The 12,761-nt window shown below is 34.4% G+C and overlaps 1 protein-coding gene across 1 annotated transcript in view; it reads right to left on the reverse strand.

Annotated features, from left to right (window-relative positions):
- Positions 1 to 12,761, reverse strand: part of LOC144975368 (uncharacterized) — a 37,902-nt gene that overhangs the window by 2,542 nt on the left and 22,599 nt on the right. The window contains exons 13-18 of the mRNA XM_078919373.1: positions 10,920 to 10,963; positions 7,521 to 7,560; positions 6,242 to 6,279; positions 4,266 to 4,314; positions 2,183 to 2,272; positions 767 to 864 (exon numbers count right to left, since the gene is read on the reverse strand). Coding sequence (XP_078775499.1) covers positions 767 to 864; positions 2,183 to 2,272; positions 4,266 to 4,314; positions 6,242 to 6,279; positions 7,521 to 7,560; positions 10,920 to 10,963 — 359 coding nt within the window. The remainder of the gene's footprint in view (positions 1 to 766; positions 865 to 2,182; positions 2,273 to 4,265; positions 4,315 to 6,241; positions 6,280 to 7,520; positions 7,561 to 10,919; positions 10,964 to 12,761) is intronic.

Genomic DNA, 12,761 nt, shown 5'->3' on the forward strand with positions numbered 1-12,761 from the left:
TTATGTATTGTAACTTACGTATTCTGTAAACGTTTGAGTGTGTTCCTCTAAGTGGGATCTTGTGCTGGTGTCTGCATGAGACTTTAAGGTGATCTCAAACTAAGTACATTGATGGTATGCTGTTAAACAGATAGAAATTGCTTGCCATCCTTTGGATAGGAGGCTACAGTTTACTGCAAAGTATTCTACTAAAGATTTTTAATGATCCACCTCCCCAATGAGCAGAGGAGTCAGAAAAAAAATATTGACTGTAACCAGGATCAATAATGATCCCTTTGTACTGGAAATGAGTGCCCTACCAACTGAGCTATCAAGACCCCCTAGTCAAGTAATGCAAATGGTTGTTCACCATAATACAAAGACTCTACCCTTTCAGTAATATGCTTTATGGTCAGGGATGGATACTGTAAGAATGCTCATGAAAATGAAGATACTTAACGATAATTCAAACCGTTTTTAAGATTAAAACCATAAAAAATGTGAAACACATTGAGAAGAGAAACAAAATGATTGCATTTCATAAATGTGCATATTCATCTAAAATTATAAATCGATAGTGAAAATTTGACATTAATTATTATAATTATCATCATCATCACTATTATTATTATTATTATTATTATTATGTTTATTACTACCACCACCACCACTATCATCATCATCATCATTATTATTATTATTATGATGATTATTATTGTTGTTATTATCATTATTATTTGCATAATTACTATAATCATTAGTCTACATTTATCACTACAGCCAATACCTCACACAAATAGCAGGCCTCTTTTTCTTCTCCCAGTACCACAGCAAGTAGTGGCCATCTTGTTTTGCGTCTAATATACTTCGGAACGTTTGAATGACCTAGAAACAGGGACATGAATAAATAAATAAATGAATAAATAATCTAACTAATAAATAAATAAATAAATAAATAACACTTGGCATGCACAGAGCTGTAAACCTCAACAGGGGACGGTGTTATGGGGCAGCGTGGCTCAGCGGTACGGTCTTTGCTTCGTAACCGAAAGGCGTCGAGTTCAATTACCCACTGCGCTGTGTGGCAAGTCACCTCGCCCTTGCTCAATTTTCAATTTGGGGCGCTACACTGCGGCTGACGCCTGGGTTATTCCAGTCTTCCCTTGGATTAGACCCTAGAGTCTAATTTCCCCTATGGGATGAATAAAGGGAATTTAAAATTTTAAAAATTTATTGTTATCTTATACAGGTTTTATTTTTGTTTGTTTGTTGCTTTAGGTCTCTTCCAACACAATTGAGGTTATATGAGAGACCGCTGAAACAAAGAAACAAGCAATCTAACAAAAATGGTACAAATGTAAATCAAAATCATAACCTAAAGATATCATAAGCTAAATTATAAATAACCAAGAACAAACAGGCAGAAGATTTACAGAAAAAAAAAATATCCCCTGTCAAAAATACAATCACAAACCAAAGAAGCAGGATAGGCTAGTAAAGAGAAGAAGAAACGACATCACTATCGGATCGTACACCCATGCGAACATCATAGGTATATGATTCAAGGGTGATGCTCCCATCCAACCACCCGCTATACAGGTTTTAAGTCGAGGATGAACCAGATATTTTTTAAAAGTAGTCTTTACAAGACTTTAAGACCAAGTTTTTATACCTGATTATGGTGAGAAAGTGTGTGTAAAGAGCCCTCTCCAAGGATTCAATAACTATGCGCCGCTATGAGCAGGACTCGAACCCAGGACCTTAAAGTAATGAAAAGTGACCATAATTGGCCACTTTGGAACATCAGTTAAGGTGTTACTCACCTTCCCCACTAAGACAAGTAACATTCTTAGAATTCTATAAACGTACATCAGCTTTACTCAATTGTACAGCTCTGTGGTCTTGTGGTATGACACTCGCTTTCGGATCGGAAGGTCCTGGGTTCGAGCCTCGCTCTGTGCATAGTCGAGTCCTTGGAGAAGGGCTCTTTACTCACATTCTCTCGCTGTGTAAAATAAGTACCTGGCCATTAACAGCGTGGTCTCTGTCCGAAAAAAAAAATGGTATTATCGCCTAACACGCGTCATGTCCCGTCCTACATGTTAAATGTTGCTGTTGACCAGGGACCCCCTGTAAGGTGCTTTGTGCACGTTTAGTGGATACTGCGCTATAGAAAAGCTCAAACTTGAACTATTCCACTTACAACTCGATCTGTCTGTGTCTTGCACCATCCTTTGAATTTACTGAGGGCTGCTTCTGTCTCGGCCAATGAAAATTCACTGATCAGTTTTTTCTGCTCAAAATGAAATAAAAATGAGGAGTGAGACAATTAAAAAAAAAATAATACAATTATTTATACAAGATTGGCATAAAGTTACCTAGATCAGAAAATTATGAATTTCAACAAATGATCAATTCAGAAAAGTTGATTAAAAAATATTTTGAAAAAAAAAAAATCTCCTTATAAGGCAATTGATATTTTTTTTTAAATACATTCACTTGTCCCAATAGCAATTCATTCCATCTGAAAAGTCGGGCTACCATTTTAATAGCAATGACTATGAAAAATGTTTTTTTCTCTTTTTGAGGGAAATTCTTGTCTAAAATCAAAGCCCTATCTCCATTGAGTAAAAATGTTTTTTAATTTTGAAAATCCATTCATAAATACACAAGTTATGCAGTTTCAAAGTTGTCAATTTTTTGGATGACACGCAAAGAGGGGAAAAAAATGCAAAATATGGGACGCTTTTTCGGCATTTGTTTTCGACTTATGGCTGTATCTCGCGTAATAAGTGGAATAAGAGATTGAAACTTGGCAATTTTATGGCAAATTTGATAGAGAATATGATGAAAACATTAGAAGAGTTCTAACTAATATAATTTTAGAGTTGGATGGAATATAACACACGCACACACACACAGATAGAGACAAATATATTTAAAAATTAGTATATAACACACACACACACACACACACACACACGCACAAGGACGCTGTGTCCAAAACATCAAGTGTGTGTGTGCATGTGTTATATACTCATTTCTTTATCTCTCTCTCTCTCTCTCTCTCTCTCTCTCTCTCTCTCTCTCTCTCTCTCTCTCTCTCTCTCTCTCTCTCTCTCTCTCTCTCTCTCTCTCTCTCTCTATGTGTGTGTGTGTTATATACCATCCAGCTCTAAAATTATATGAGTTAGAACTCTTGTTTTCATCATATAGATAGGAAGAGAGATATAGAAATGAATATATAACACATGCACACACACACAGAGAGAGAGAGAGAGAGAGAGAGAGAGAGAGAGAGAGAGAGAGAGAGAGAGAGAGAGAGAGAGAGAGAGAGAGAGAGACAAGTTAATGTCAAAGGGGACAAAGGTTACTGGTCCAATGTGACTTGGAACACAATAATTAAAGCCATGCTGAGATTGCAGATCATACTGCAATCGAAAACTTTTAACATCATAAATTTTCAAAATTCATGTAAATTAAACAGTCATATTATCAGCTGTTTAGTGAACCCAAACACAATGGCAGACGAAATAAACACCCCTCTGTCAGAGAGACAGCAAAGACATTATGCGACTAGTCATGAATTTTAAAACGAGGTCAACCAATCAGATAGCCACTCAGTTTGTGTGCCAAATACTTTTGAACTCGTATTGTGAGTCTGGTTGTAGGGGGGCAAAATGGCTTTCTGTCTTTTATGAATGAAGTGCAAATGCAGATGATGTCTTGTAAAATATGGGAAAAGTACTAGTCATATTCAAATGAAATTTTACAAAAGAAAAGAAGAAATGTTCATGTCTTACCTTGTTAGTGGCAAAACCTCTACACTCGGTAGTTTTAGAATTATTTCACTCGAAAGGACAAATACGTATTTTTATTAAATTTCTAGTGATCGCACGAATTTTACCTGTTGACACGACCTTAAGTAAACTCTTCACTTGTCGTCTGCCAAATTTCAATCATTTTATTTTCATGGGTAAACAATGCCATAATGAATTTTTTTAAATAGCACATACGAAACAGTTGCGTCCCATATTTTGTCACAATTTTGGGCACTTCACGAGCGAAAGTGAGGCACACGGATTTGTGTGCAATGATCATTGCTAATTTTAAACATTTGAAACAAAGTTTAAAAGCAGTCTTTTTCATTATCAACAATCAACTATGTAGTTGTCATTTGGATACACCTGAGTCAAATTTTAGAAATTAAAAAAAAATAAAATAAAAAAAGTTAACATTTAAAAATGATCCAATAATGTCATAATATACTTCTAATAATGAAATACCTTGTCATCCGATGAGCCCCGATGGTATGATGGTGGTTGACTCTTTGATCTGTTGGGTTTTTTAAAAACAAAAATAATAAAAATACAACAGCAATAACAACAACAACAACACCAACCAACCAACCAACCAACCAACCAACCAACCAACCAACCAACCAACCAACCAACCAACCAACCAACCAACCAACCAACCAACCAACCAACCAACCAACCAACCAACCAACCAACCAACCAACCACCACCACCACCACCAACAACAACAATAATAATAATAATAATAATAATAATAATAAAAAAATAATAATAATAATAATAATAATAATAATAATAATAATAATAATAATAATAATAATAATAATATATATAATAATAATAATAATAATAATAATAATAATAATAATAATAATAATAATAATAATAATAATAATAATAATGATGATGATGATGATAATAAAAATATAAATAATATGTGGATATACGATAATAATACAGTGGATAATCCAATTGAGATTCAGCTCTCTGATTGCCGTGTGTACATCTTGCACACGTGATAAACCAACAGAATTCTAAAAGGACTGCTTAAAAAAAATTTCATTTCATTCACCTTGGGAGATTCTCATACCCACCAGAACAATTAATGAAAACTTTCATTTAGCGTCATCACTCGTCGTAGTTGCACATTCTTTCGCCAACACCGATGTATTGCACAAGATTACATCACATTAAGAAGGGTATGTGATTGACTTCAATGGCTTGTATTTGCACATTATTTTGCCAACACCAATGTATTGCACAAGATTGCATTACATTAAGAAGGGTATGTGATTGACTTCACTAAAGCATTTTTGCTGGGGTTTTTTTTAGACAGCCATAGAGGTAATATTCAATCTTCAATGGCTTGCATTTGCACATTATTTTGCCAACACCGATGTATTGCACAAGATGACATCACATTAAGAAGGGTATGTGGTTGACTTCACTAAAGCATTATTGCTGTTGTTTTTTTTGTTTTAGACAGCCATAGAGGTAATCTTCAATGGCTTGTATTTGGCAAAAGACTCCACAGGCCACATCACTGTAAATGTTCAATTACAGATTAATCAAAACTGGGAACAGCCACAGATTATTTTGACGAGCAAATGCATTCAACATTGTTTTGAAAGTTTCCAAGCATTCAGCATTCGATATGTCTGGTGGCAAGACATTCCAGTCATTTATTATTTGTTGTGGGGAAAAAGTTTCTATTCAAACCTATTCTGTCAGACTATATATATATAGGCCATTAACTCTCTCGAATTCATATGAATGGAAATTCATCCAAATTTGTTTGATTTTCAATCATGGTGAACTCGAAGGAGTTAAGGTTGCGCATAAAGACATGCCAACTTGAAATTTTTTAAAACAAAAAAAACTGTAGGTTCCAGAGGGGAAAAATTAGTCATAATTATACACATACAAATTCAATAATTATTTGAATCAGCAGTATTGAATAAGGCTTAAAAATTCAAAAAATATACTTCCAGACACCAAACTATTCATTTGTTTACAAATCAAAAATGTCTATTTAGTTCTGTAGTACGAGTAAAACTGTGTAGCTTTATAGAGGTTTTTGGTGTTAAGCAGATCTTCAGCAGTTCTGTATGTGTTGTATTTGCAGGCCGATTTGTTAAAACTTTCTTACTGTAATGCATATTATTTCTGCCTTAAAAGAAATCTCATGTGCGACTATGTGATGTTGTGGTATGACACTCGCCTTTCGGATTGAAATGTCCTGGGTTCGAGCCTCACTCAGCACACAGCTGAGACCTTGAAAAAGGCTCTTTACTCACATTCTCTTACCATACTCAGGTATAAAACGAGTACCTGGCAGTTAACTGCTTTGTCTCTATCGGGGAAAAAAAAAAATGGTATCGTATCGTTTAAGGGCTAATTGGCTTTGAAAACCTTTAAATGCTCTGTAAAAGCAAAATTCTTACCCATAATCCCCTGCAGACTGGCGATGAGTATTTTCATACTGAAAAATAAAAAGACAAAAAGTTAAAAGGAAATGTCTATTCATGACGACAACAACCAAAAAAATGCACGTTATTTGAACAAATTAAAAATTCTGATTAACAGAGCTCATTTCCTTGAGATTGAATATATGATTTTTTATTTCTTTTCATTGTTCTATGAACTTTGTGTAATTTTGGATTGAATTGTGAACAGTTTTAAATACCCTCAACATTTTTTGAAAAATTTATTTATTTTACTCAAAACACATAAACCGGAGGTATTTGACCTCGAGATATTGCAAAACCGGAATTCCGGCATGAACCGGAAAACTGGCACCCATGTTCAGTAGCCTTTAATTATTCGTTTTGACTTTGCATTGCCATGGGGTTTTTATTTCCTTTAACTCAACATTTGTCACAAATAACTGAACAAGTGTGTATGAAAGGTGCCAGACAAAGCAAGAAATAAAAAAATACAAGAAAAAAACCATCCCAAAAAATCAGCCGACCTCGACTGGGGATCGAAACTCAGACCTTCTGATTACTGGTCAGACGTGCTACCATTACACATTATTTCCACAAATAAACATTAAAAAAAAAAAAAATGTTAATGTTACCAATGATTTTATTCTATATCAAATTAGTTTTTGTTTAACAGATGCTCAAACAGTTACATTAATTTTGGAACATCCCATTTAAAATCATACCCGTCAACACACACAAACACATATACACGTGCACACAAGTCCATAAGCACTGAAGCAGACACTCTCTCAATATCTCAATATTAGGGTCCAAGGATCTAACTTTAAAAACAATGGTGGATATATTTGATATCAGAAAGTTACAATAGTGGAGTCTAGAAAGATTGTTACCCTAGCAGAAGGACATTTCAAAATCATTAAATATCGTTTTGAATATGTTTGATGTCAGAAAGTTACAATAGTGGAGTCCAGAAAGATTGTTACCCTAGCAGAAGGACAGTTCAAAATTATTAAATATCGTTTTGAATATGTTTGATATCAGAAAGTTACAATAGTGGAGTCTAGAAAGATTGTAACCCAAGCAAAAGGACATTCCAAAATTGTTAAATATTGTTTTGAATATGTTTGATATCAAAAAGTTACAATAGTGGAGTCCAGAAAGAATGTTACCCTAGCAGGACAGTCCAAAATTGTTAAATTCATATTGCTGTATGAACTGTATTTTTCTATGTTTGATATTACAGAGTTACGATATGGAATCAAGCAAAAATCATTACCATAGGGGAAGCACCTTGAGCTCCTGTCTTTGGTCTTGCACTGTCAGGGAATTTTTTTTTTTTTTAAAGCAAAAATATATATATATATAAATCAACTATAAAATCCATGATGGTTGAGGAGCTGCACTCCAATAATTTTTTATTTTTTTGTGGAACATTTATGTAGCACAAATCCAAATTTACCATGCTCAATGCGCTTCTCAATTTTTCATATACTCCCCCAGCTGGCCACATTAAACCATATTTCCATCCATACAGTACAAGTCACCTACATCAGCTACTCATTTATATCAAGTTGGGTAATGTGTGTAAAGTGCCCTACTGTAAAACAGAGTTTTTTTAAAACCTGAAAACAAAAGAGTAGGACATTAAATGTACAAATTAAAACTGCTACAAGTGAGGTAGCTTCCTCATGGATATTTTAGTTTTTAATTTTACCATTTTAAAAAATGAAACAAAAGCAAACAAAAAGAAACCATTAAAATGAAGTGTGAAATGTCCATAAAATGTAAAAAATATCTTGCATTGAGAGAAGGAATATTATTCCACCCCTCTCATTGGAAAACCCTATCATTTCTCAGTAAATACGTAATTGTTGAATAATGCTTTGAACACGTTGAATAAAATTTTATTAAACGATTACAGAATATTTTCGCACATTTTATTGGTGTGAAATTAGATGTAAAAGGCAGCTGATTGGTAATTATAAATAATCTTTTGGTGCGAATAAATACAAATCCAACGTTTTAGTTTTTTGGTGAAATTTTGATTCGAGCGGAAGGAGAGAGATACAAATTATGGTGAACAGAAGTACTAATACGAGGGCTCTTTCAGAAATAACCGAAAAATGCCCATTGCTAGCAACCAGTGGAGATTTTTAAATTCTGTAAACGACATGCTATTCCTTATTTCCTTACGGATATTCCCATAAATTATGAAGTGCATCATTTTGCACAATGAATTTCTAGACGATTTTAAAGATGGCGGCCCACCATGAAACTTGGTCAAAGGAGGAAATCAGAGCTGTCATACGTTTTTTGAACGCCAAAAGTCTGAATCCTACCGAAATTCATAAAGAACTTCAGAGTGAATATGGTGAGCATGTTATAAGCCGTACACAAGTCTATCACTGGTGTAATCTGTTTGAAGCCGGCCATTCCGACTTGACAGACAGGGAAGGGAGAGGGCGTTCAATAACTGTGACGTCAGAAGACAATGTGAAGCGAGTTGATGAGCTTATTCGTCAAGACAGGAGGTTGAAACTTCATGAAATCGCAAGCAGTCTTGAAATTTCGGAAACTTCTGCCCATAGAATTGTATTTGATGAACTTGGCTACAGAAAAGTCAGCGCAAGATGGGTTCCTAAGCAATTGACAGACAATCATAAAGAACAAAGATTGGACATCTGCAGGGAACTTTTGAGAAGAAGCAAGAGCTCACGCTGGGTTCACGGGCATACTGCCAACGCCAGCGGAGACTTTCTAGGGTACGATGTGACTTTTCTTGACAGCATAGTCACCGGTGATGAGACTTGGTTGCACCATTGCACCCCAGAAACAAAGCAAGATTCGATGACATGGAAACATCCATCCTCACCTGTCGCGAAGAAATTCAAAGTCATGCGGTCAGCAAAGAAAATAATGGGAACTGTTTTCTGGGACAGTCGTGGTGTCATTCTGTTCGAAACCTTACAACCTGGAGAAACAATCAATGCTGCAAGGTACTGCCAAACTCTTGACAAGCTTAGGGAGGCCATTCGCAGAAAGCGCCCAGGGCAGTTGACCAACAGGGTCATTTTGCAACATGACAACGCTACACCCCACACAGCACGAGTGACGCAAGGTTGGCTAGAGAAATATGGATGGGAGATTTTGCCACACCCACCACATAGTCCAGACCTCGCACCATCTGATTATCACCTCTTTGGGCCACTGAAACGTGAGCTGGCAGGAAAGCGCTTTGATGTCGATGAAGAGTTTGTTGACCATGTGCGGAAATGGCTACAAAACCTTGACGGAAATTTCTTCCGAGAGGGTATTCCATGGTGCGGCGTTGGCAGAAGTGTGTCGACAGACTTGGCTGTTATGTAGAGAAATGAAGGACAAGTCAAGGTATGACCACGTGCAAGAATTTTGTTGATAGCATAAAAAACGCGGATTTTACAGGCATTTTTCGGTTAATTATGAAAGAGCCCTCGTACCATACCATTTGGTTACAAAATATCTGATAATCTTACTTGGAGGGGTAGAATAAACGTATCCTTTCATTTATTTGTATTTATTAAAATCGTTATATTCTCATCGTGCCAATTACATATACTCGCCAGCTCTTTGTGTTATGTAGTCACGATAAAAATAACTCATTTAAGAGACGATAGAATTGTATAATACCTCCAAGTAAATATAACTGCTTAGATTCGACTCTGAAGTCAATGATTATTCATTTGCAAGTTAGTTTTATATATATATAGATATATAGATATATATATATATATATATATATATATATATATATATATATATATATATATATATATATATATATATATATATATATATATTTATATGTATTTGTATATATTTATATTTATATATTTTTTTTTTAATTCTCTTTAAAAAGTATATGAATAGGGTTTTGTTTTATAGCTTTAATTGTCATTTGTACAATTAATCTATTCTATAAATATCCATTTTCAAACTTAACAAATTTAAAACATGACGAGAAAAAAAAAATTGACACACACTTATATTTAAGTATGTGTGTGTGTAAATATATATATATATATATATATATATATATATATATATATATCATTTTAATATTTACCACAATGTTGGAGTCATTCTACATCGATGTTTCAGGCCTTTTCAGCCATCGTCAGGATGTCGAGCACTTTTCGTACCATATTTGTATCCAACATGATTCAATAATATATATATATATATATATATATATATATATATATATATATATATATATATCAGAAAAATCTTCCCCATTTATTTCATAATTCAGTTCTTACTTTTTTTCTCTTCCAATAAATGAGAGAGAGAGAGAGAGAGAGAGAGAGAGAGAGAGAGAGAGAGAGAGAGAGAGAGAGAGAGAGAGAGAGAGTGAAAGAGAGAGAGAGAGTGAAAGAGAGAGAGAGAGAGAGAGAGAGAGAGAGAGAGAGAGAGAGAGAGAGAGAGAGAGAGAGAGAGAGAGAGAGAGAGATAGACAGAAAGAAAGTGTGAGAGAGAGACAGAAAGAAAGAAAGAGTGGGAGAGAGACAGGGACGTTGTGCAGAAAGTGAAATGAGAACAGACAAAGGACTTCCCTATCTGATGTAATAAAATAGTCTTTGCACAACAAATGAAAAAAAAAAAAAAATCACCCCCAATTAACAAAAGTTTCACTTACCCACCACCGTAATCAGATGAACGTGACTCTCGCACTGTTAAGTACTGGATATAGAAATACATTTAAGAAATTTTGGGATTTTTGGTCTATTTTTAGCCTATTTTTTCTCACTATGTCTAAAAAAATAATTTTTTGGTGTTAATCATCAAATTAGACCTCCTACCACCTGAAAATAACAAGGGAATAGCAATATTAGCATTACAATCAAAAATGGATTTTTGACTACAGGTCCCCCCTTAAATACATTGTTAAAAATTATAAATATGTGACCAATTGTCTCAAAACAGCGTCATGTTGACCTGACTTGCTCGATTCCTTATGGAACACAGGGTCGCAACAGCACTCTTCCCATCCAGGAGGTCTTCCTTATCTGGGCCCAGGTTTTTCCGGCTGCCTTCATCTCGGTCTCAATGCTTCGTCGCCATGTCTGATTTTGGTCGACCAACCCTCCTCTTTCCTTGCGGGTTCCATCCAGCCCAAATCCTGCTCGGCTGGTCTGGTGATATTTTTGCTTGCAGGATTCCTGAGGGTATGGCCAATCCAGCCCCATTTCCTTTTCTTTATCTCCCGTTTCGATAGGTGACTGGTTCATGTTGTGGAAAACCCCATGACTAATTATTAAAACTGAGTTATACGCTTGCTTCACATTAACTCTCTCCTTACCAGCTATTTTTAGAATTTCCCCCGAAAAATCACACCCACCCAGCACAAAAATAGACTTTTCTTACTCAAACAAAAAAAGTAACAAGTGAGCTCTACAACACAGTGTTTATTATTTATAGCTGTAAACAAAGCATTTCTTTAAATTTTGTGATGTACAGAGAAATCATAATGAGAAAATTGTTGGTTGCATCGTAACGAATGTGACGATTTCCTATGGGTGGTAAGGAGAGGGTTAAAGATGCAATAAATGCTTTCTTTACATTTCATATTTTCATAATAATTAAGGGTTACGGAGGCCAAAAGACCTTTGAGTACACTGTCGTTTTTTGCAAATATAAATATAATATAATTATTATATATTAAACTATTATATTAAATATAACTAAATTGTATTATATAAATAATAATATATCATATTAATGGTTAAAAACAGAGTAAGAATAGATCAAATTGATGCTTGGATGGATATAAAAAGTACACAAAACCGTAAATACAAACAATAGGTCAAGTTATTGCATTCATAATTTTTTACCACAGACTTGTTGATAATAAGCATAAGCATATTTCATTTATAATATATACGTAATTCGAAGCATGGATCCCTTATCAATTGAATTTTTAAAAAACCATTTATTGTTTCACTTTTGACTCTAGATTTAAAAAACAAAAATAACAAAACAAAAACCCCAACAAAACTTCCGTATTCCTCTGCCTGATACATCACAGTTCTATTCTTTTCTGCTTCTCTTTTTTTCCTTTTTGTTGTGAGAATTAAATGAGAAGAAATCGAATTAACTATTAAAACAAGGTTCACAACATTAAAAAGTTACACAAGTTAGTGGAAAGACGGCACTAGGGTACGATGAAGATGTACAAAAATGTGTATGAAATAGCACCAAACAAAACGGAAAGAAAATCACAAGGAAAATAAAAATCATCCACAACTCACTCAATCCTAGAGATTTTGCTACTTTTCAAAATGGGAAAAAAATGTATTGAAAATGAGCATGTACATAGATAGTTTTATTCAACTACCATTCAAGTCTAAAAATTTAAAACATTGGCTTTGATACTACGCCTATAATTTGTCTTTAAAAAATGTAATAAATAGGCATGCGGTGAAAGTAACCCGGGTTAACTATGGACATAATCGGTGTTAGGGTTGAGTGAGTTAAATTG

This window comes from Berghia stephanieae, chromosome 6 (genome assembly GCF_034508935.2).
Source record: "Berghia stephanieae isolate SIO BIC M18660-M18661 chromosome 6, UCSD_Bste_1.3, whole genome shotgun sequence".
Taxonomy (NCBI): Eukaryota; Metazoa; Mollusca; class Gastropoda; order Nudibranchia; family Aeolidiidae; genus Berghia; species Berghia stephanieae.